The 22,366-nt window shown below is 48.6% G+C and overlaps 1 protein-coding gene across 4 annotated transcripts; it reads left to right on the top strand.

Annotated features, from left to right (window-relative positions):
* Window positions 1–1,801: 1,801 nt before the first annotated feature.
* On the top strand, window positions 1,802–22,311 carry STK25 (serine/threonine kinase 25). Of its 4 annotated transcripts, none has more exons than XM_041416292.1 (12): window positions 1,802–1,854; window positions 2,582–2,698; window positions 8,864–9,094; window positions 10,253–10,309; window positions 11,365–11,473; window positions 12,661–12,818; window positions 13,067–13,252; window positions 13,942–14,087; window positions 14,920–15,034; window positions 15,327–15,398; window positions 18,755–18,891; window positions 20,197–22,311. In XM_041416292.1, the coding sequence occupies exons 2-12, from the start codon at window positions 2,669–2,671 to the stop codon at window positions 20,234–20,236; spliced, it is 1,281 nt and encodes a 426-aa protein (XP_041272226.1). In that variant the 5' UTR covers window positions 1,802–1,854; window positions 2,582–2,668; the 3' UTR covers window positions 20,237–22,311. The 4 variants fall into 4 exon arrangements, with proteins under 4 accessions (XP_041272226.1, XP_041272230.1, XP_041272227.1 ...); XM_041416296.1 differs by having other exon boundaries at window positions 1,832–1,850; XM_041416293.1 differs by lacking the exon at window positions 1,802–1,854 and adding an exon at window positions 1,879–1,989.
* Window positions 22,312–22,366: the final 55 nt, after the last annotated feature.

Genomic DNA, 22,366 nt, shown 5'->3' with positions numbered 1-22,366 from the left:
CTGCCACGCTGGAATAGATATGAAGATATCATGTTGGAATAGGGCTGTTTTTGAGACAAGATGGTCTGATTTTGTGGGGCTAGAAGGCTGGTCCTGCAGGTATAAACTCACAGCTCCAGCAACCCAAGGATCCTACAGGCAAGAGCTTTGTGCAAACCTTCCAGTGAGGCACAGTTGATTTAAATACAATTAAAATACAAAGCCAGAATCTCACTGCAGGAGTTTTTATACCTGTACTCCATCCATTTGGTGTTTTCACGCAGGTACCTCAAAGTGCTGGCTGATTTGATCAGGGGCAGGGAAACAAAGAGAAGGGAGATGGATGGGGGAGGCAATGCAGGGGGGAATAAGAGGAATGTGGGGGAGCTGCTGGCTGCTGCCAGACCCATCTGTTCGTGCAGTGACAGTTCCAGGGGTGAAAAACGCCAATCACTTGTTTTTAGAATTTTAAAAGTTTAATAGTAATAAAACGGTTATAAAAATAGTAATATAATAAGAGTAATAAAAATTTGAACAACTGGGATTTAGGACGATAGGAGACAATAAAAACAAAGAGTTAGGAACAGTCTGGGTACCTCTTTGTGAGCAAAATAAGCCCAAAATAGGACCCTTGTTAATAGAGGATTAACCCTTAAAAGCAACAGCCTGTTGCATATTCATACACCTCATACACGATGGATAAATTCCATTCAAACAAAGGGTTCTGTCTGCTCAGTGTCAGCTTCTTCCTCTTAATCCTGACGGCAGCTTCAGGGCTGAGCAAGGCAGGAAGAAATTTGTTTCATCTGATAAGTGAGCAATCTTTTATTTTTCTGGAAGATTTAGGTGTCCTGTGGCTGCTATCTCAGTGGGAGTACCTCATTCCTCTCTTTAAAAAAAGTATCTTGCAGAGCATAGTTTCTATTTTAACATTATGTTATAACCTAAAACTATATTTAACACACTACTTAAGAAAATGAATACATCGTAACTTTCTAACATAACACATATAATATTAATATTTGCGAAAAACCAATAATAAAATACTCATTTTTCACCAGAGTTGCTCCTCTTGCTACAGCTCACCCTGTGCTTCAGGGCAGCACCAGCTCCCACTGGAAAGAGCCGGTTGTGATAAAGGCTTTGTGTGTCAGAGCCATGGAAAACCTCTGCCTGGTTTGTTCAATGCAGGACCAGCGTTGAAGCTGCCTGGCAAGAGGATAAGAAAATGGTTTGGTTCTTTTTTTTCTTTCTCAGGAAAACGTGAATCAGGCACTGACATTACAGCACATGAAGGAAAGCGCAGCCCCGCAGAGAACGAGGCCATGAGGGAGCTCCGGTCCCCTCGCCTCTCCTCCCGCCCTGCCGGCTCCCCCGGGGCCTGGCGTGCCGGGGCGGGGACAGCCCCTCACCCTCAGAACAGCTGAGCGCGGGCCTGCCCGGCGTCACCCGGGGGGCTCCCGGGCACAGTCCCGTAAAGGCTGGCGAGAGGAAAGCCCCGTGAGGTTGGGCTGCGAGCACAAAACCGACTGTCCCGCCACCTCCTCCCCGCCAGTGCGAGGAGGTGCGGAGCCGCTGGGCCGGGCAGCGCCCGCCCTCCGCCCCTCAGGACTCCCCGCCCCAGCCACCCCCGCGCCACCGCCCGCCCAGCGGCTCCGCCCCGCCGCTGCGCGCGCGGCATTCTGGGTATTGCAGTCCAGGAACTCGGTATCACTGCCGGGTGGCGCGGCGTGGAAACTACATCTCCCGGCGTGCCGCGCGGCGCGGCCTCTCCCGCCGCCGTGCCGTGTTGTTGCGCCCGGCCCGGCGCTCCCCCCCCGCCGCGCCTGGTGTCCCGGCATGGCGCTCCCGACGGCGGCGCCGCGCTGCCCGTAGGTGCGGCGGCAACCGGGGCCGGGCGGGCCTGCGCGGGCCGGCGATGAGCCACAGAGGGACCGTGAGGGTGCCGGGCGGGGCGCGCTGAGTAGCCCATGATGGCGAGGGGATCGCGGGAGGGGGGAGATCTCTGAGGTGTGAGGTGGGACGAGATGTCCGTGACGGGACTGGGGGCAGAGGGCAGCTGTGGGGCCGCACCGTGACGGGGATGCTGGGGTCGGGGGCCCTGGAGAGGGCCGGGCCGAGGGGCCGCGGCTCAGCTGCTGCTGGGGTGCAGGGAAGGGGCGCTGGGGAGAACAGAGCGCAGCTGAGCTTTGCCAGTGGCTGCAGCGAGGACAGGAGTGCTCCCAGTGAGGGTTTTGCTGAGGAGGAGCAGGAGAAAAGGGGTGTCTGAGGATGATGCTGGAAGTGGTGGTGAGGCACTAGAACTGTGGAGTTAGCTATAATAGTGGGGAGCATGCTGAGGTGATGATGGCAGGGAAAATGGAGCCTGGGACTTGGTCAGTGTGTGACATTAGAGCGAGGTTCCTTGACACATCTGGAAGGCATTTCTGTAAAGAATTGAGAAATGTGGTGTGCAAGGAGGGCCTAGCATACTTAGAACATGTTGGCAGGTTCAAGGAGCACTTCAGATCAAGGAGAGAAAAAAGATGCAGGTAACTCTTCAGGGGAATGAGCCAGCATCCAAGAACCTCACTTGAGAGCTGTGTATTCTTCCTTGTCACAGTTGACCAGTGGAGAAATCATCACTTTTCTGCTGTGCTGCAACATCCTAATCCTCCCTGATTTTGCAAAAAAACCCCATCCTGTAGGCATGGCTCACCTGAGAGAATTTGCTAGCCAGGTAAGTGGTGATTAAAAGTTTGTTTTAAAACCCTCTCCAAGGTTTTACATAATGGTGTTTGCTCTTGATACAAGGGTTTCAAACAAATAACCAGAAAATCACATTTTGCCACTCTTTATCTCTGTTGCACAGGTCTCAGCTTACTCCTGTTAGCTGATTGACCTGTGCCTGACTCTGTACCTGGTGTTGGGCTGATAGTGATGTGTTGCCAGCCATACAGAAAGTGAATTCTTCACCCACTGTGGAGCTTTTTTCTGGGATTAAGCGTGTTCTTTTTAGGGAGACAGGAGTCATTGGTTTTCTGAATATTTTTGGAAGGGGGAAGTCTAGAAATGGGAACAGAAAAACTGTGTGTGCTGGCCCTTCCAGACATACCTTTCTAAAGTGTTCATGGCATAGTCTCAGAAAAATGGTGCTTGTAACCTTGCTGTATAAGAGGCAGTGATATTTGATACTGGGTCATAACTCTTCCTAGAGATCTCAGCCTCTGTGGATGTGGTTAAATGCTGCTCTTGTGATGACATTTTCACAAGAGGAGTGTGGAAAGATGATGCCAGGATTTGGGACTGAAAGCTAAGCCACATTAATAGCATTGGCTTGCATCTTCTTCCCTCTGAATTTGGTTGTGAGGTGTGTTTGATTATTGGCAGATGTCAATACTGAGCACAGGTCTTCTTAAACCATGTTTTGGGGCATTATTGTGTTCTGCTCCTAGGTGTAGAATTACTAAAAGCTTTAGTGGTTTGAGCTAATGCTTTCTCTGAACCTTTGCTGATTTAAAATTGATTTGCAGTGCACCTTAGTTTGCATGCTGTCTTTCACATCAACTGTTTCCCCAAAGTGTGTGTGGAATTAAATGTAAATACACTGCCTGGCTGAGTCACTGTACAGGGAGAGAAAGGGAAGGATACTGTCTGATTAGGCTGAAAACAGTTCTGTAGTGCAGAGGAGGTTGCTCTGAAGCTTTTTATGTACACAGCATTCACTCATGAAGCTTATCAGCATTCCAGTGGTTTCAGCTCTGAATTTATTATGGAAATGTTAGGCATTCTCAGACCCTGTCATCCCATGACTGACTGGTCTTGGAATAGAAAACCAATCTGTGCTGTCCATTCCTGCAGTCTTTCCAGGAATCCCTGGTGTAGCTGAGGCTTGCTGGAAGGGCAGTAGGAACTGGCCTGAAGTTTTCTTCCCTGGGATTTAGGGAGCAGTGGGAGATGCTGTGAAAATCAAGAGGCTAAGACTTGCATTGGGCTGTCAGAGGCTTGACTTGTCTGTGATTCTCAGTTCTGGTGCTGATGGGCAGAGTTACCCTAGACCACTGCCCAGGCTGCTCTGCCTCTGTGCTGCCATTTCCCTGCCTCAGCTGGTTGTCCCCTCTCTTTCCTTGGCTCCCTTGTGCTGTGAGCAAACAGCACTGCAGGCCTCTAGTCTTGGTCTGAAGCTCTATCTGCCAGGGCCTGTATTTGTGTCAGTTACTGTGTTTAAAGCTCTGATTTGAGCTCTGTTTCTAGATTTGCTGTTCCTTACCTGACCTTGGAGAAGCCATTTAGGTTTTTTTGGCTACATAATGCTTCATCTCCTGAAGCAAAAGAATACTGTCTGTGAAAAGAGTTGGGAGTTTCAGACAAACAGTGTTTCAATGTGTTGAACACAAACTTGCCTCTTTTCTATACTCCAGAAATTCAAAACCATCCCAAGTTTTGGCAGCTGCAGAGAGCTATGCACAGATTTCATACAGACAGGGAAGTTTTCAAATGGTTCCAGGTACAAAGCTGGTTTCACCAGAGAGGCTGTTGGTAGCCCAGAGGTGAGTGTTTGTCATGCTGGGTGGGAAGCTGGGGAACAGAGGAAAGAGAAGAGCAGATGAGTTCTATTAAAACCAGCTTCCGTCTTCCACTGTGTTTGGCAGGGCAGAATTATGTTTGTTTGTTTGTTTGTTTGGCTGGTGGGAAAGTGCTCCAGTCAGAAATAACTCTGAGTGTGGCTGTAGTTCCACATAAACCCTTTGAAGCTGCCACCTTCCTGGTCAGCTTCAGCTCATAAAGTATTGTGGGCCTTGGCAATCTTCTGTTACAGAGCTCTCCAATACAGAGCAGTGATTCCAATTCCAACCTGCACCAGATTAAGGAGTTCTCATTTCCAAAAGAGTTTAAGCACCCTCGGTGCTTTTTGCAACAAATGCAGGCATGATTCTTGCTCTTGAATATTTTGCAAGTAAGATCCAGCTGGACACAGCCCAGAGAGAAGATCTTCAGCTGGTTCAAATGGTGTTTGCTTCTGTTCCCAATATGCAGCTTAACTTTTCAGGCAGCAGCTTTGAAATGAGGGCAGATAGTTACCCTTTTTCTCTAGTACTTATCCACATCTTCTCAAAGACTGTGGCTATCATGTCTCAGCAGCTGGAGGTGGCAGAGCTGCCAAAACCATTCTTCCCCCATGAAGCAGCTGGTGTTACTGCCAGGCTTGTCTCATAACACACTGCATTTCCTGATAGCTGATGGCTGCAGTGAGTTGGTCTGTTTTAAAACATGGTATCATCAGTCAGGATGGCAAACACTCCCACACCTGTCAGGACAGAGCATCCTTCTTTCCTGTGCTGTGAGATTGGATCCCGGAGGGCAGAAGTGGAGCGCATTACCAGGAAATTGTCATCATCCCTTTCATACTTATTCCCTTCCTGCACTAGCAACTGAGCTGGTGCATTGTGTGCTCTCCCTCCAAAGCCTGCCCAGGCCTGCCTGAGCCATCTCTGGTGCCTGACTGACTGCTCTCAGTGGAGAGGAACAGCAGGAGGCTTTTTGCTTCAGAACTGCCGTGTAACAAGGAGTCAGACAAGGAAAAAGTTCAAATGTAGTGATCATCCTTTAACGGCTTTACATGCAGTAGTAAAACATAGAGCAGCTGCTGCTGACCTGGAGCTCCATTTTTCAGCTCTGATGGGTTCTGTGAATGTGGAAGAAAAATGGGAAGCACCCAAGCTGGTAAGCAGTTGCAGAGGTGACAGGTCCTAATAAGCTGCTCTGGATTATCTGTGCTCATTGAAGCAGGTATAAAGCATTTCATCTGGATTCTGTTGCTTCCTACTAATGAAGTTTTCCAGTGTGTGTGTAGCACTGCAATTCCAGAACCAGGGTGGTTTTCTAACAAGATGACTGGTACTGAGATAAGTCATGTTTAGGAGAGGGAGGGATGGTGCTTGTTGCACCTCTCACCATGGTGCTGTGCAGGTGTGTTGGGGAAGGGGAGAGTCAGGAGGCTCATGGAGTGCATCTTTCTTTCTCCTGACAGAGCAGTGCAGTTCCATAGCTCTGCATTCCTGGTGGAACTGCATTTGTGCTGCTATCTGATGACTGCTGGGGCTTTTATGCCTACAGATCTGAACATTTTTGTTTGTCAGCACAGGTCACCATGTGGTGTGTCAAACTGGATTTTTTTTTTAATGGACAAGGGCTTTTGAACAATGTCCTGCAGACAGGACATCTTAGTTTGTTGTGGAAGTTCAGAGCTGCTGAAAATGCCACCTGCAATTTCTTCTGTGGTGTCCACAATGGTAATTCACAAGGTGTGCTCTTGAGCAGACATTGACCTGCTTGAATTGGGGATGGGCCTGTTTCCTCCTCCCTGTTTACAGAAAGGGAAGAAATTCATCAGCAAACTGTGCTCCTCCAGCAGTGTCTGGAGACTGTAACTGGGACTGGAATGACTCTGTAGCCCTTGGCCCTGTGCTGGCTCCCTGGCTTCTTTCTGTTGCTGGGTCTGATTTCTGCATTTTGGCCAGTGCATCGAGGGATGCTGGTCCTCAGGCCCTCCAGAGAGTCAGGCTCTTGCCCTGTCACCTGTGAGCTCTAAAGCATTTCCAGGTCAGTATTGGGAAGGTAAATCCAGTACCTACAAATGAAGTGTCCTCATGTTTCCACCCTCATGGGGGTGGGCCTGTCTCACCTGTCCATCAGTTACATTGTTTTCCTGAGTCCCTTGGGCAGAATTTCTGTCTGCTTGTCAGAGGCTTTGTCTCCTTCACCACACCTTCCTGAACTCCTTTGTTCTACAGAAAACAGAATAAACCAACATCCAAGTCTGGAAGCTTGTTTACAAAGCTGTCCATGATTACAGAGCCTACACATAAAGTGGTGGTTGTCCCTAAAGCTGCCTGCCACAGCCAATGCTCTTGTTTGATGTCTTGATCTGGATAAATGACTCCTGACTCCCTGTTGTGTCCTACCAAGCTGAGGGGGAAGCAATTACTTCCACTTTGCTGTTTGTTACCTCATGGAAAAGTTACATGGGAGGGGAGGAATGTTTTTTGAAGGTTTGCTTCCCTGCAGTATTCATGTGGGTAGTGTTTCTTGTTTCTTTTCTGAGCTGAGCAGGTGCTTCTAGGAGATGATCCTCTTTCTCTCCATTCTCCCTGACGTGTGGGAGTGGCTGATGTGTTGATAGGCATTTTTGGGGTGCAGTAGGTCACTGTGCACAGTCATGTCTGGGGCACTTTCTTGCCCCTTCCTCCAAGTTAGTCAACAGGTGGAAGCTGTTCCTGGTCTGTAGTGAGCCTGGACTAGTCAGGCTGTTCTCCCTGCCAGTGGCCATCACTCTCATGTTGTCCCCTAACATTTCTCAAGCTCAAATCCTCTCCCCCCCCACCTCCCTCTCTCCAGTCTCTGCTATGCATCTCCAGTTCTTATCTGTGAACATCCCTTCTAGTCTGTTTCCAGTGCATTTGTTCAAAGTACAGACTCTTTGGGTGTTGCTATGAATGCAGAAGGACATTGGGTTATCCTTCTGTATCTTGGGCTGGAGTTTGTGTGGAAATCCTGTTGAGTGAGCTGCCTGTAAAGCTCACCTGGGCCTGGCTTACAGCAATGCACAGAAGGCAAACAACCTGTGATGACAGACTGGCTTAATCATTAAGCAACACCTTGGGCTGCTCAGTGATGGCCTGCTGCTAGAACCTGGTGTGAGATGGAAAAATGCAGCCTCTGTGTTCTCTGATAAAATCTGCCAACTCAAGGCCCTTGTGAGAGGGCACTCTCACTGGGTGACGTGTTGGAGGTGAGACTGAGAAGTTCTGGGTGTGGAAAATTCCTTCTAATGGCTTGGCTGCTTCCTAAGGTCAGGCCATATTTTCCAGGGTTTGGTTTTTTTTTTTTCAAACTATTAAAAAAAAAGAAAAACTAATCACAAAGAACATTTTAGTAGCATGAAGCTACTAGTTGTGTGAAGGACCTCCTGGTGTGCAGGGTGGACTGAATTAAATAGCATGAGAAAATGACTGTGATTTATTCCCTTTCTTACCCACACTCACCTTAATGAAGAATTAACTGTGCAGCTGCTGTTAAAAAGTCTGTATTTTTCTGTTAGTAACTGCCTAGTTGATGTGTTTAGCTAATGAAGGAGATGCTATTTGCCTTTGCATATGATTGTGCCAGCTAGAGAAGAGGTTGGTACAGAAAAGGAGGTCAGCTAGATGGAGTGTCCATTCTGCTCTCCTGCCTGCTCCTTGCTGCTGACCTTCCAAAAAGATGTGAGGCTCCATCTGCAAACATCTGAGGAGAGCTGAGCTGGGAGCTGCCTGGAAATCAGGCTGCAGCAGAGGAGACAGTAAATGTGAATTCCTATTACTGTGATATTTCATCCTCCAGACAAGTAGGGAAGGGTGCAGATCTTTCTAATCATTTCAGTCTTTGAGTGCAGGAAGGCTAGCTAGGGAAACATTTTTATGGCCTGTTGCTTGTGCCCATTTTCTCATCAGATCTCCAAGAGAAAGCTGGTTCTGGTACCCCTTGCTGGTCTGTATTGAGTGTGAGCAGATGCTTGCTCGTGGAGCTGCTTTGGCACCAGCTGGTGCCTACAGTTGAGCAGCCCTGTCCCAATGGAGCTGGCACTTTCCACAGCAATGTTTGCTGACATTCTCATGCTGGGCTTCCCTCCTTTCCTCCCCCACTGTGGTCTGCAGAGTTGGGAAGCCTGTGGAAAAGGTTTCTTCAGTTCCAATCTTACATATTCTGTGCTGAGTTTCTAAGACCGTTTAAGATACGTGAGTTTCAGGTGAATTATCAACATAGTGGTAGGTGCACAGATATGGGGATGAGCTGTATGGGTATGTGTGGTGTGCTGAAGCCTGGGAACTTAATGGATTTCTCCCATCTCTGCTTCATGGTTTAGCACTCCAGGGTGGATCCTGAGGAGCTGTTCACCAAGCTGGAGCGGATCGGCAAGGGATCCTTTGGCGAAGTGTACAAAGGCATCGACAACCGCACCAAGGAAGTGGTTGCTATCAAGATCATTGATCTGGAGGAGGCTGAGGATGAGATCGAGGACATTCAGCAGGAGATCACAGTGCTCAGCCAGTGTGACAGCCCCTACATCACCCGGTACTACGGCTCCTACTTGAAGGTAGGACAAACCACGGCGGTTCCTTGCCAGTGGTGTGGCAATGGGGAGGGTTGCTCTGTGGATGCTGCAGTGGGTGGTGGCACGTGGCACTGCAAAGTGATGGGTGAGTGGCAGCATGGCAGCAGGAGCAGTGGTGGCTCTGCTCACTGCACTGATGTGCACTTGGTAGCAGACTGGGCTTTAAGGCACTTGCTAAGCACACGGAAGTGAGGTGCCCTGTACTTTGTGGTACTTGTGAAGAGCAGGGCACTTCACTGGAGAGCAAATTATTTGTTGAAGACAGAACTTACCCTGGCCTGACAATTCTGGAAAGGAAGTTGATGGAATACTTTTCCAGAATAGCACAGTCTTAAGGCAGTACCACTGAGGGATTTATGCCTCTGAAAAAAGGAGGAGATTGAAACTCATTCATTTCACGTTTCATCAGAAATGGTGAAAAGTATATGAACTGAGTCTATGGAGGACTACTAATACTGCTTCCACTGAGAGCAGGTTTAGGAATCCCTTATGGAAGTAGTGTTGATCAGAAGTGGCCTATGCATGCTGGCTGCTGGAGGTGAATGTAACAGTGGGACTACAGCAAAGAGTTCCTGAGCTCTCTGGGTCCTGAGAATTCCTCCCTTACTTTTCAAAGGCCATAATGTAGTTTCTCAGCCTTCTGCTGTAGTTTCATGGACCTGCTGCTTATCTTCTGTTGGGACCCTGTAACCTCAGCATGGAATCTCTTCTCTGAGGAGTAAGAGTGTCTTGCTAATTGTACCCTTCATGCTGGCAGCTCTGTTAATGAGATCAAAGGCTGCAATGCTCCCCTGCCATTGCCAAGAAGGATTTATGCTGGATGAGCTGTTGGAGAGATGTTAAAGGGCTCCAACCTGGGAATAAGGTTATCTGTGAGCTGAGCAGTCTGGTGCCTGTAGGAGCACTTGCCTATGTAAAACTGCAGACTGAGAGTTAGAAATATGCTGAAGGCAGGTAGTGCTGTGTCAGCAGAAAAGAGGGAGCCTGGGGCTCCTTCCTTAAGCCTCTGAGAGCTGCAGTGTGCAGCATCTCTTGGATTGTGTACAGGACTACTCTTGTGTCTTGCTGCCTCGTGGGTGTCTCACTTTTCTGTCTGCTTTTATCACTGTCTTTCCTCTTGATTTCTGCTCTTGCCTGCAGGGCACTAAGCTGTGGATAATCATGGAGTACCTGGGAGGAGGTTCAGCCCTGGATTTGGTGAGTAAGTGGCAAGTTCTGGACTATGAAAAATACTGAGTGAAGATTTGGTTTGTGAAATGCCCATAAGCCAGACACTCACTTGCCACATTCCATCATTTAGGCAGCCCTGTGCCCAAGGACTAAGCAGTGCAGGACAGACATGGTGGTTATGCTTATCCCAGGACTGAGGGAATGTTTCATGGAGCTCCCAGCACTGTTGTCCAGCATGCTGTGCTGCTGTATGATGGAAGGAGCCAGTGAACTGAAAAGTGAGCACAGCCAGTTGGTTTTGAGCAGTACAAATCTGTACTTCACCTAGTCAGAGTCATGGTATTGAGAACTATGCTCAGTGCTTGCATAGCTCAGTAAAGACTTGGTCTATGATTAAGTTACCCCAGATTTTGAGAGAATACAGATGCAGAATTTACCCATAGGTAAAGGTCCACTGAATTGGACTGAATTCTGTCATAGCATTTTTCTCTTCTCTTTAGGACAACAGTGCCCATTTTTCCAGAGAGGTAACTAATGATGTAGGGGAAACTGCTGAGCCTACAGTGACTTGGAGGATGGTGTAGTGGTGGGCTGTCATCAGCAGAAGTTATCTGAGTGTCAGAACCTTACTTGTTGCACTGAGAAGGCAGGACTTGGTTAGAGGAGAACTGATGGAAAGGAGAAGAGCTTTGATACAGTACTCCACAGCCTGAGGATTGATGTCTCAGAGGCTGAAATTCAGTACTTGCATGCTGGCAGAGAGACCTGAACAAGAGAAACTGTTAAAATGTTCTGTTGGCCAGTGTATTCCCAGGCCAAAGTGAGAGATAAACTGCTGTTTGTTTGGGAAGCCTTTAACAGACTGATAGACTAGCAGAAAAATCCCCCAAAGTTTTTCTACTGAATGCTGCCAGGTGCAAACACCCAGCATTCTGCTTGTAGCACTTAAATCAGCTGTGCAAGAAGGTGCTTCCTGCTGAGTATGACCTGCTTGGCCAAGGTTTCCAAGTAACAAACTGAAAGCCTGTAAAATCCAAGGCATCAGCCACCCTCTTTTAAGTCACCTTTCTGCCTTTTGTCAGCTGAAGCCAGGACCACTGGAGGAGACTTATATAGCTACTATCCTGAGAGAAATCCTGAAGGGTTTGGATTATTTACATTCAGAGAGGAAGATCCACAGAGACATCAAAGGTAAGATTGGAGAGCTCAGCTCCCTTTCTTGTAATGGGTGTTAGTAACGTAATACTCAGAGGTATTATATTCACCATAATCTGCAAGGTTTCAAAGACTGTTTCTCAGTGCTGCTTTTCTTGTTGGGTTGCTGTTTTCTGAATCTGATGCTTGTCACTGTATTACAACTCATGCTTTTCATGTCTTTAGGGTTTAGAGTAACAGTGAGGATCTGTAGCTCTCCTCTGGTACTTGGAGTTTGGACAAGTCAGGGAGCTGAAGTGGAGGAGTCAGGGAAAGGCATGCTCAGATATTAGCTGACTTTTCTGCTGGACCCCAAGGGTGTGCGTGCTGGTTATTGTGGTTGTAGCTCACAGCAGGAGTGAGCTGTCCTCATGCAGAGTTCACAGCCCTAGAAAATCAGGGCAGCTTGTGTCAGCTTATCCTGTTGCTGTTTTTTATAGTCACTGGCCACGTGTGGTGTAGAGAGAGCTGGCATCTGCCTCTCAAAGAGCAGTGTCCCAGCAAGCCCAGAGCATCAGAGTACTGCAGGAGGATGGAGGGACAGAGCTGTGGAGCTGGGCCAGATGCTCACTGCTCTGTCCCACTGCAGGAGGGGATGTGAGCAGGCAGGGCACAGAAACTTCATGCAGGGGGATTGGAAGAAAAGATTTTCTTGTGTATGTGAGACTGCATGTTTCTAGCAGTGCAAGATGTGTAGGGGTGTTGGCTGCCAGTGGTGGGGAGATGCTGGTAGTTGTTAGGTAGGGTCTCAGAATGAAACCCCCATCCCCAAACTTGCACAATGTTACGGTCTTATGAGTGAGTGGGAACTGGTACAAGAGTGGGCCTTGAGCTCTTTAGAAGGATCTGCTATTTAACCTGGGCTGAATGCTACTCTGGAAAAAAGATCAAGAGCATTAGAGACTGTGTTACCCTCCCTTCTCTGTGTGGCCAGGAGTCACATCTAATTCATGGTGTGTCACTTCACATCTGCTCCCTGCTCCACAACAAAGTGCATGAGCTTGTTCTATGTTACCTAGTGGAGTTCAAAGCATGAGAATGGGTCTGAAGCTGGAAATCCAGGCTGAGGATTATCACTGGGGTGAAGGGGGATGCCACAGGAGGGCTCTGCTCAGTATTCAGTTCTGTGTGGGCTGGAGGTGATTCAGAGGCCAGCAGACTTAATTGCTTATTTGTGCATACAGCTGCCAATGTGCTGCTCTCCGAACAAGGAGATGTGAAACTGGCTGACTTTGGGGTGGCTGGACAGTTGACAGACACCCAAATCAAGAGAAACACCTTTGTGGGGACTCCATTCTGGATGGCACCAGAGGTCATCAAACAGTCTGCTTATGACTTCAAGGTGAGCTGGGAGCCCGAGGATTGCTGCTTGGGGCTACTGTACATGAGGTGGTGCTAGGACAGGGGATGGAAGAGCTGCTTACTGCAGGAATTATTCTTTGCTGTTATGATGCAGAGTTTGCTGGAGAAGTTTGTGTATTAGACATGAAACTCCCCATCTGATTTATGTGATTAGCTGTCCTAAAACTGTGCTTTCATGTTATAGAATTGTTCCTTGCTGTTCTGTGTTCTTTTTCTTCTCTTTTCCAGGCAGACATCTGGTCCCTCGGGATTACAGCCATTGAACTAGCAAAGGGAGAGCCTCCAAATTCTGACTTGCATCCTATGAGGGTTCTCTTCTTGATCCCCAAAAACAACCCTCCAACACTTGAGGGTCACCACAGCAAGCCCTTCAAGGAGTTTGTGGAAGCCTGCCTCAATAAGGATCCTAGATTTGTGAGTATTGCTGCCCACCTATGAATTTGGGTAAAGGTCAGCAGAGGTCAAAAATGTCTTCAACATGAGGAAGGTTCCAGAATCACAGAGAGAGAGAATTGCTGAGCTTACAGGATGGAGACATGAGCTGGACTTCCTCATGAGGAGACGTGGAGAGGCGAACACTGATCACTTCTCTGTGATGACCAGCAGTGGGACCTAAGGGTCTGGAACAAGCTCCTAAGGGCAGTGGTCATCGCCTCAAGGCTGCCAAGAGTTCAGTATGAAAGGTCAGCAGAGGTCAAAAATGTCTTCAACATGAGGAAGGTTCCAGAATCACAGAGAGAGAGAATTGCTGAGCTTACAGGATGGAGACATGAGCTGGACTTCCTCATGAGGAGACGTGGAGAGGCGAACACTGATCACTTCTCTGTGATGACCAGCAGTGGGACCTAAGGGTCTGGAACAAGCTCCTAAGGGCCTCAAGGCTGCCAAGAGTTCAATGAGTATTTGGATAACACTCTCAGGCACTTTGCTGGGGATTGGTGGCATTGTTGGGGACTGTCCTGTGCAGGGCCAGGAGTTGGATTTGATGATCCTTGTGCGTCCCTTGCAGCTCAGGATATTCTGTGACTCCAGTAGAAGTCAGTGAGCTGATGTTTAGTGTGCAGAGATGGTTAGATGTGACATGCTTTCCTTACCTGCTCCAGAGGCCGACAGCTAAAGAATTGCTGAAGCACAAGTTCATCACACGCTACACCAAGAAAACCTCGTTCCTCATGGAGCTGATCGACCGGTTCAAACGCTGGAAGTCAGAGGGCCATGGAGAGGATTCCAGTTCTGGTGACTCCGATATGTACGTACATCTTTGGCATGGAGGCTCGCCCTGCTTGCCCCAGGGTCACCTGCTGCAAACAGCTCAGGTCTTTTTGCCACCTGAGGTCTTACCTTGGAGCTTTTGTTTGTGGGAGCAAGTGAGTGCTGTTACCTCCTGCTCAGTGGGACTCTTCTCTATTCTGGTCCTAACCTGTGGAGCCTCTTTGCTGAGTGTAAGGAATCAGAGTACTGACACAAAACTTTATCTGTGTGTAACCAGTAGAACAGGGCTCTTGTTGCCTGTATTTTATGCACCCTTCATTAACTACAAGAGCTCCAGGCTTTAGTAACTGTGGCAAGAGCTGTGTTGGTGTGTACGTGTACTGATAGGTAAATCTTTGCAATCCCTTGCAGGACAGTCAAGTTATGAGCCTCAGGTGGGGAAAGGGCCCTTCACTGCCAGACTGGTGTCACAGAGCTGCTCTTCACCTGTGGCAGCACTCAAGTGACCAAGCACTTGGGGAAATTGGCTTATGACATCTAAGTCTAGTCCCTCACATTGTGAGCTTGGGTTGTCTTGAAATTCTCCTAAATTTAACTAGCACTAGAAACTTCTTCAAGCTGGCTGGATCAGAGAGGTGACGTGGTGATTTGGAAACATGGTGTAGTACTTAGCTCAGATCTCTTTGATGCTGTACAGGTGTTGTAGAGACTGAAGGGATTTCTTTTCAGATTTTTTTCTGGGATAGGGAAAAGCCTGAAGGCCTGCAGCAATATGGCAGTCAGGTGGGGAGAACTTGTGATTCTGGGAAAGTATGGGCAAACCCCCAATGTATGGAGCTGAGTCTTGACTTTCCCCTTTTCATTTGCAGTGATGGAGATGCAGAGGATGGAGACCAGGGTCCAATCTGGACATTCCCACCAACGATTCGCCCCAATTCCTTGAGCAAACTGCACAAAGGAATGGCTCTTCATGGTTCCCAGAAGGTCTGTGTGCTGTCTGGTCTTTCTGAAGTGGACTGAGCTAACATGAGCTTTTGGGTGTCTTGGGGAAGCCACTGTGCCCTCATCTTCTGTCTGAAATGTACCTCAGTCTGGCACCAAGGGCTGGTGCTCCAGAGTTGCCCCTTGCACTTCATCAGGGTACTGTGACCTGTGGCTTTCCCAAGATCTGGTGATGGGATGGCTGTGGAGGTGCTGTGAATTCACCAAAGGCTGAGTGCTTCACGGGCCCTGGAAGCTTTTGCCTGTGCTTGTAACTTCTGTTGTTGCTTTCCAGCCTACTGAGCCCATCAAGAGGCAACCACGGTCACAGTGTCTCTCCACACTTGTTCACCCAGTTTTTGGGGAGGTGAGTAGAACCTTCTTGGTGTCTCTGCTGGTTGGAGATGAAAAGATACCTGAAATAGATAAGAAAATGGGAAGGATTTGGAGAAGGGAGGTGTGGAGAGGTGTCTAGTGGGGTTAAGGGACTCTGAAGCATTTGCACCAGTTCAGAGGGCTAGACCATATGTGGGGAAAGTGAGTGTGTCCCTGGTGTGTCCTCCTGAAAACACTTGTGTTTGGAAGAAAGGCCTTACCCTTCTGGTAATCTGTGTTCTGGTGAGGATCTGATAGAGGAGTATCTGTCTTTTATCTGCATCTTAGGCTTGCTAATGCCTGGGCAGCTCCAGACTCTGATGTGCATGGCTGAAGTGCAGCTCCTGTTAGAGCAGATAGGTACTTGATCTGCCTGTCACTGCATGTCCACAGCACAGTTACTGAGGGGAAGGTAGGTGGGTTAGAGCAGGAATGGGCTTTGCTGGTTACTAGGCCATTTCTTGATCTGTACAGACTGCTATTGGTAGAATGCCAGGACCAAGGAGTTCCCTGCCACCTAACTTCTGGAAGGCAGGCAGAGAAAATCTCTTTAGAAAACCACCCCACTTCCCCTGCCTTACAGTGTGGAAGGGGATGTGGAGTTGGAGTGAGAGCTGCCATTAATGACAGGATGGTGTCAGTATCAGCAGGGAGGTGACAGCTCACCTTTCCAGCTGGGTGATGTTGTCAGGGAAGAGCAGGATAATCATAAGGGGGCTGCTGGCTCTGAGCTCTGGTTGCTCTTTCCAGCAGAAGGGTAGGAAATGAGATTATGCTTTGGAAAAAAATCAATTGGATGCTGCATGTCAGGGTTCTGTTCTTGAGATGCTGGTGACAGACACCCTTTCTCTGGTCCTGAGGAGTTCCTCTTCTGGATCCTGATGGCAAGGCCCAGCAGAGAGCTGTGCTTTTTCCAGGAATAGTTTCTGGACTTAACTCTCTCTTCTCAGGTCTGCTGCTCTGTGGAAGGAGGGTTTGCTGCATGGCAGGCACCAGAGGTCATTGTGGAAAGCAGGCTCTTGAGACCATTCTGCTTTGGAAATTGGGAGTGTATCTAACCGGCCTCTCTGTGCTCCACGGGCCTTGACTTTCAGAGGTCAGAGCATGAGGCCACTGACCTGGCTCTTGTAGGCCTTGAGCTGAGATGAAACCACATTAAAACCATGTTGGCTTGTGATGCAGTTTGTTTGTGCAGCACAGTCACTGGTGTCTGGGTCTCTGTTCAGTTCAGGAGCCTCCTGGGGCAGAGTGCTCAGGGCTGTGACTGTACGTGCATTTTGTGCTTTTCCTTACTCACCTTGCTGCACCAGTTCCAGGCAGGAAGTGGCTTCTCAGGCATTTCATTTCTGCAGGTTTCATTCCCTTGCCCCAGTTTTTTGATCCCCCTTTCCTTTGATTAGACTTTTTCCTGGCTCTAAAAATCTCACTGAGCAAAATTAGGAGCAGGAAGGGTTCTGGGCAGTCTCAGAAATAACCTGGCTTTTGTGTGCAGTAGAGAGGGCCTGAAAGAAAACTGCTCCAGGTCAGAAATCTGCTTTGCTGCTGGTTGCATGTGTTGTTCTTTGCTATTGGTAGGAAACTAGAACTGAAAACTTGGTCCTCCTCACTGTTGTATGATTGCATCTTAAACCAGCTAGGCTTGATCCCCTCATTCCTAAAGGGGCTGAAGCTGGGCTTTGTGAATGGAAATCTGAGATGTTCTTTGTAATCTTTCATCTGCCTTCCCTGCACGTGTGTTATTGGGTGTTACCATTGAGAACAGCTCGTGAGGAGTCACTAACAGCTGTGGACAGCTGCAAATCTGCAAGCATTGTGGAGCAGGGAGGTAAAATGACTTTTGGGCTTGGTAAGGTTGAGCTCAGTGCAGAGCTCTAACTCCTGCAAGCCTCCAGAGAGCTCTTCTGCAGTGGGAAGAGGCAGCCCAGCCCAGCACACACTGCTCCCATCACAGGCTGCTGGGCAAGCTGAAGTTCAGGGGCTTGGCATCAAAGGCTAAGATAAACTGACTCCTCACCTCCAGGGCAGACCCTGTGCTCATTCTGGGGCAGGCAGCCTTTGGTAGGAGCACATCAAATCCTTGGCTATAGCATCACAACTATTTTTGGCCTAAGAAATCTGTATCCTTGATGAGTAACTGAGTTGCCCTCCGTGTCCCTGCCACTTCTGACTGAGCAGGGGTGTGTGTGGGTTGTTCCCACAGCTTTGTGCTAGGGAACAGGTGCCCCACTGAGGAGGCAGTGGCCCTTTTTAGCTGGGAACTGTTTGTTCCCAGCAGGGAACTTGGTGCACAGGAATGACTGCAGCTGGGGATTAGCATTCACATTATTCTGCCTTCTGAGAAAAGGTGAGCTCCAACAACAGGAAAGGCTGATCCTAGAATGGAGGGAAAAAACTGCAAGACTTATGTAAAGCCCTGTAATCAGCAGGGCCTAATGAGAGCTTAATTGAACTGGACCAGATGTTGCTTGTTTAGCAAGATGCTTGATTGTTGTTCAGCTCCTTGTGTGATGGTGCCCTGGGGAAGGGGCTGTCATATCAGCAGCTTGTGGGAAGAAGGTGGGGAACTGCTGCTGGGGGTGGAAATGTGGGATTTCCAGCAACAGACTCCTTCAGGCTCAGCATCAGTGACCTGTCAGGCATTCCCTCTCAACAGAACTGTAGCTATTTCAAATTAACAACTGGAAGTATGTGCAAGTACAGGCCTAGCTGGAGTGCACCATGAGAGATGAGAACTGATGAGGCAGGCTGCTGTGTGTGGAGGTCTTGGTGTGTGGACTTTCTTCCCCTGCCCCTGGGTAAAGCTCTCCTAGAGGGGAGTGTTGGAGGCCAAGGGACTCAGGATCCCTGGGATGGCAGTTTTCTGCCTTGGCCTCCCAGTCAGCAGAAGCAACTCGAGACTTTTTTTGTGGCTGCTAAGTGGTGGTGACTGACTCCTGGCACTGGGTATATTCTGCCCAGCCTGCCTGTGAGCCTGTGTGTGTGTCTGGGTGCTGGGCTGTCATTAGCAGCCAAGGTGATTGTGCTGCTTCAGATACACCTGGAGTTCTTTGTGCTGTCATGAGTTTTCAGGGCTGTTGGTCCATTTCTTATAACATTTAGTTTAAGAGTTCATCCTGTTAGGTAAGAGCTTTGATTGCCATTAGTTCCTGGAGGCAAATTTGAACTCCAGATGTTGGACTTCCACCTTGCTGACCTACAAATGAGCTCTTTTTGGTTCCTTTCAGTGGAATGTGGGTGCCTTCCTACAGCCTGGTGGAGTGGGAAAGGGTCTTAATGTCAGTGCTGCACTTCTTGACCTGTGCTTTCTGCAACAAAATGAGGACCTAATGCCCTGTTTCTGGGTTTCAGCTGAAAGATAAGCACAAGCAGACTGGAGGCAACGTGGGAGCCATGGAGGAGCTGGAGAATGCCTTCAGCTTGGCCGAGGAGTCCTGCCCAGGCATCTCTGACAAGCTGATAGCACACATGGTGGAGCGGGTGCAGAGGTGAGGGAGAGGTGCTCAGCTGAGGCTGAGCCGGCACCGACCCCCGCGGCTCCTGCGCCCACGGCCGGGAGAAGTGCCTTCCCAGCTCCTGTGGCACTTCTAACTGCTTCCATTTAATGGCAACAGTTCTTTTGCCTCAGAAGCCTTTCCTCACACTGGACAGGTTTTTGAAGTGTAGGTGTATGTTGCAGGGCACAGCAGGACGCTGCTGTTCACCTTCATTTTGCACATATATCTATGTACACATGGTGTCCTGCTGGTCCTTTCCCAGGCAGCAAGGACTGTGCAAATTCTCATTGGGATCACTTCTGGGATAGAAAGTTTCTGTTAATAAATACCTGTTTCATTGCAAGGAATGTGCTTTAAAGCACTACGTGCAGCTAGTCACTGCTTGCCCACCTTTGCATGTACACAAAAGTGTACTTTTCCTGACAAGAATTATTTATTAAACCAGTGAAGGAATGTAGTCTGGTATAATTTAGTTCTTTGCTGGGTCAAACTTGGCTCCACTGCTGACACCAAGTCCAGTCACATCCACGTGTTGCAGGTTCCAACACAGCTAACATGGTCACAGATTTATCAGGCTTTATTTAACATGAGTTTGGCTTTTCTCTCTTTCACAGTGGGCTATCCTAAATCCTTACCATGAGAGAAACTTAACATTTGGCTCCTCCCTGGTTAGCAGGCTGGAAGTGTTTTACCATACCAAAAGAACTGTTCTGTGCTCTGGCTGCCCCTATAAACACAACCCAGACTAAAATCTTTACACCCTTGAACTTAGGCTTTCTAAGCATTTCTTTCTGCTGGGTTAATGTTTGTGCCTTGTTACTCAAGTACCTATTCAATAGAACAGAATCTTTAAGGTTGGAAAAGATGTCCAAGATTGAATCCAGCCTTTGACTGCTCCCCACTGTGGCAACAAGAGCAGCAGGTTGACTGAGGAGGAGGTGCACATAGAGGTGTGTGGGTGACTGCAGACAGGTTGTTCCAGCATCATCACTTCTGTCAGCCTAGAAACCACACTGCTGCACAGGGCAGAAACACAAGATCATTGTTTTCTGGGGGCAGGCTTGCAAAGCCTCAAAGACCTGGTTGCTTTCTTACCATAAAACATTAGTGCTGAAAACTTATTAGGTTGAAACCGAACCTTGAAAACCACCTTGGCTTTTTGTTAAAAGTGCTGGTTTTGTGTGTCAGGACTGCAAAAACTGGCAGTGCAGTGGGAGTGGGGTCAGACCCAGGCAGCCTGACCCCTTGCCCACAGCCAGCCCTGACCTGCTGTCCCTTGTTGACTCTTCCTTGCAGGTTTTCACACAGTCGGAACCACCTGAGCTCTGCCCGCTGACACTCGTTCCCTGCTGCTGCTGTCAGGGGGGAAGGATTTTTTCCAGCTTCATAAGAACTACATCTCTAATCCAGACCACCATCTGTTGGATGTGACATTGTGATGGACCCCAGGACATTTCAGAGCCTTCATGTTAGCCGTGTTTCCATGATAACCCAGGGTGGGGTTTGCAATGCAAGTACAATTTAGACCTTTTGCAGAACCCGAGATGGGTGGTCTAATTGTTTTTACAATGTAATCAAATGCAGTTTTTAATTGTTTTCCTACAATGGATGTGTCCATTTTGGCTTGGTTTGATTCACAGCTTGTTTCTGGTAAATGCCTGGCTGCTGGAAAAAGGGAGATTCCCTTCCATTGGTAGATGTTTCACAGGCAAGTCTGATGGGTTTAGTCTCCTGCCCTTCCTAAAGAAGTGTTTGTGAGCAGTCTTGTGTGAGTGCAGGGATGTTGAGGAGCTCTTCAGGCATTTAGGGCCTCTGGGAGAGTCAGAGCAGCTCTCCAGTTGTTCTGGAGGATCACTTCAAGCCCTTCACACACAAGTAACACTTTCCAGTGCTGCAGCAGCTGAGCTGATACACGGTTGCTCTTTCCCAGCCTGTCATTTCATAGGAGGATGGGTTTGCCGATTGTTCTTTTCTTGGCTCTGGGACATCATTTTGTATTAGACCTTAGCTCATCTACTTCAGGCAACAGCAGAACTTGCCTTGGGTCTCCAGGGAGCAGAAGGCCAAGTGGGTGTATTTGCAGTTCCTGTCCTTGGTGCTCCTGGCAGCTGACAGGCAGGCTGGGCAGTGCTGCTCTGAGCTGGGCAGGCCCACAGGGGCCAGAAGGGTTAAAAAGGGGAGTGGGGGGAGCACAACAGCTGCAGCCAGCAGCAGGGCTTTGGTTCACGGGGCAGAGGGACACTACACAGCAGCTTTTGGTGCAAGAACCCGTGCTCTACAGGAAGACATAAGCTGGATGGCCCACAGCAGTGTGGTGGGGCTGGGGGTTCCCAAAAGCTGCTCTAGGCCTCCCTCTCCTCAACCTTCCCTTTGTGGCTCCTCCTTCAGCCTGGGATCCAGACTCGCTGCAGCCAGGGCTCTGCTCCAGCTGACAAGCTGGGGTGGTGTTTGGTAGCAGAGAAACCACAGCATCTACTGCTGTGTTGGCTGCTTAAGGTATCCCAGCAGAGCCATCCCCAGGAGCTTTGCTTTCTGTATCATACTAGTTTATAAAGCAAATCTTTAATTCAGGTAAGCACACAGATCTTAAATCTACATTTTAAAGGTCTAGAAAAATAGACTTAGGAGAATAACCCCAATAGCTGGTTGCTTAGAGAGCTGCTGTGAACTGAGATTGCCATGAAGTCAGTAGGAACTCAGTCACCCAGCTCTTTGCCTGGCTGTTTGTATGTGGATGGTATGGCTCACCCCAGAGCCACTGAGAACAAAGGCTGGAGCTGTTCAGCATTTTTTTAATGACAGGCACTTGGTTAGAAACAAGGCTTGATTTTTGGTACTTAGATTCAGACCTGCAGATTTGAAGTGCTGGGCTTCAAGTAGCTCAGGGGGACCACACATTCCCTGATCCTGGTGTATGGTGTTCACTCTACCTTATGACTATCCTTTATTTATCCTGATGGATAAAATCCTTTGTTTATCCTGATGGATAAAGCCAGGCTCAGCAACACTATGAACTTGTACAGTAGAGGAGAAGTGCTGCTGTTGGCTGTCTGATGCAGAGCAGTGTTCTGTGGTGAGAACCAGCTCTGAGCTTGCAGTTAGGAAGAACAGAACAAACCCACTTTTCCCTCAGGAGGAGAAGTTAATGTACAGACAGGAGGCTTGGAGAGGGGGAAGGCAGAGGCTGCAGGCCAGCACAAGGGCCCCTGCTGCTTTTAAAGCTGCTGTTCACAGCAGTAGCAAATGGTGTTGATAAGGTACCTGTGTCGTTCCTGGCTCTGCAGTGTAACGAGGAAACTTTCTAAAGGAAACAATCCCCACCCCCTTCGCCCAGGATTCAAAGCAACAATGGGTTTAGTTTTCAAAAACATTGAAAGGGATCTGCCACTTTCAATAAAGTAACAAAACAAATGAGGCTGGTGGAACTGTGTCATTGGGGGAGAAGGCTCCAGGGTGACAAGGAGGG

Source organism: Onychostruthus taczanowskii, unplaced genomic scaffold, assembly GCF_017590055.1.
Source record: "Onychostruthus taczanowskii isolate IOZ18803 unplaced genomic scaffold, ASM1759005v1 scaffold51, whole genome shotgun sequence".
Classification (NCBI taxonomy): domain Eukaryota; kingdom Metazoa; phylum Chordata; class Aves; order Passeriformes; family Passeridae; genus Onychostruthus; species Onychostruthus taczanowskii.
The sequence above is the reverse complement of the archived record's forward strand: the minus strand, read 5'-3'. Positions and strand labels throughout refer to the sequence as shown.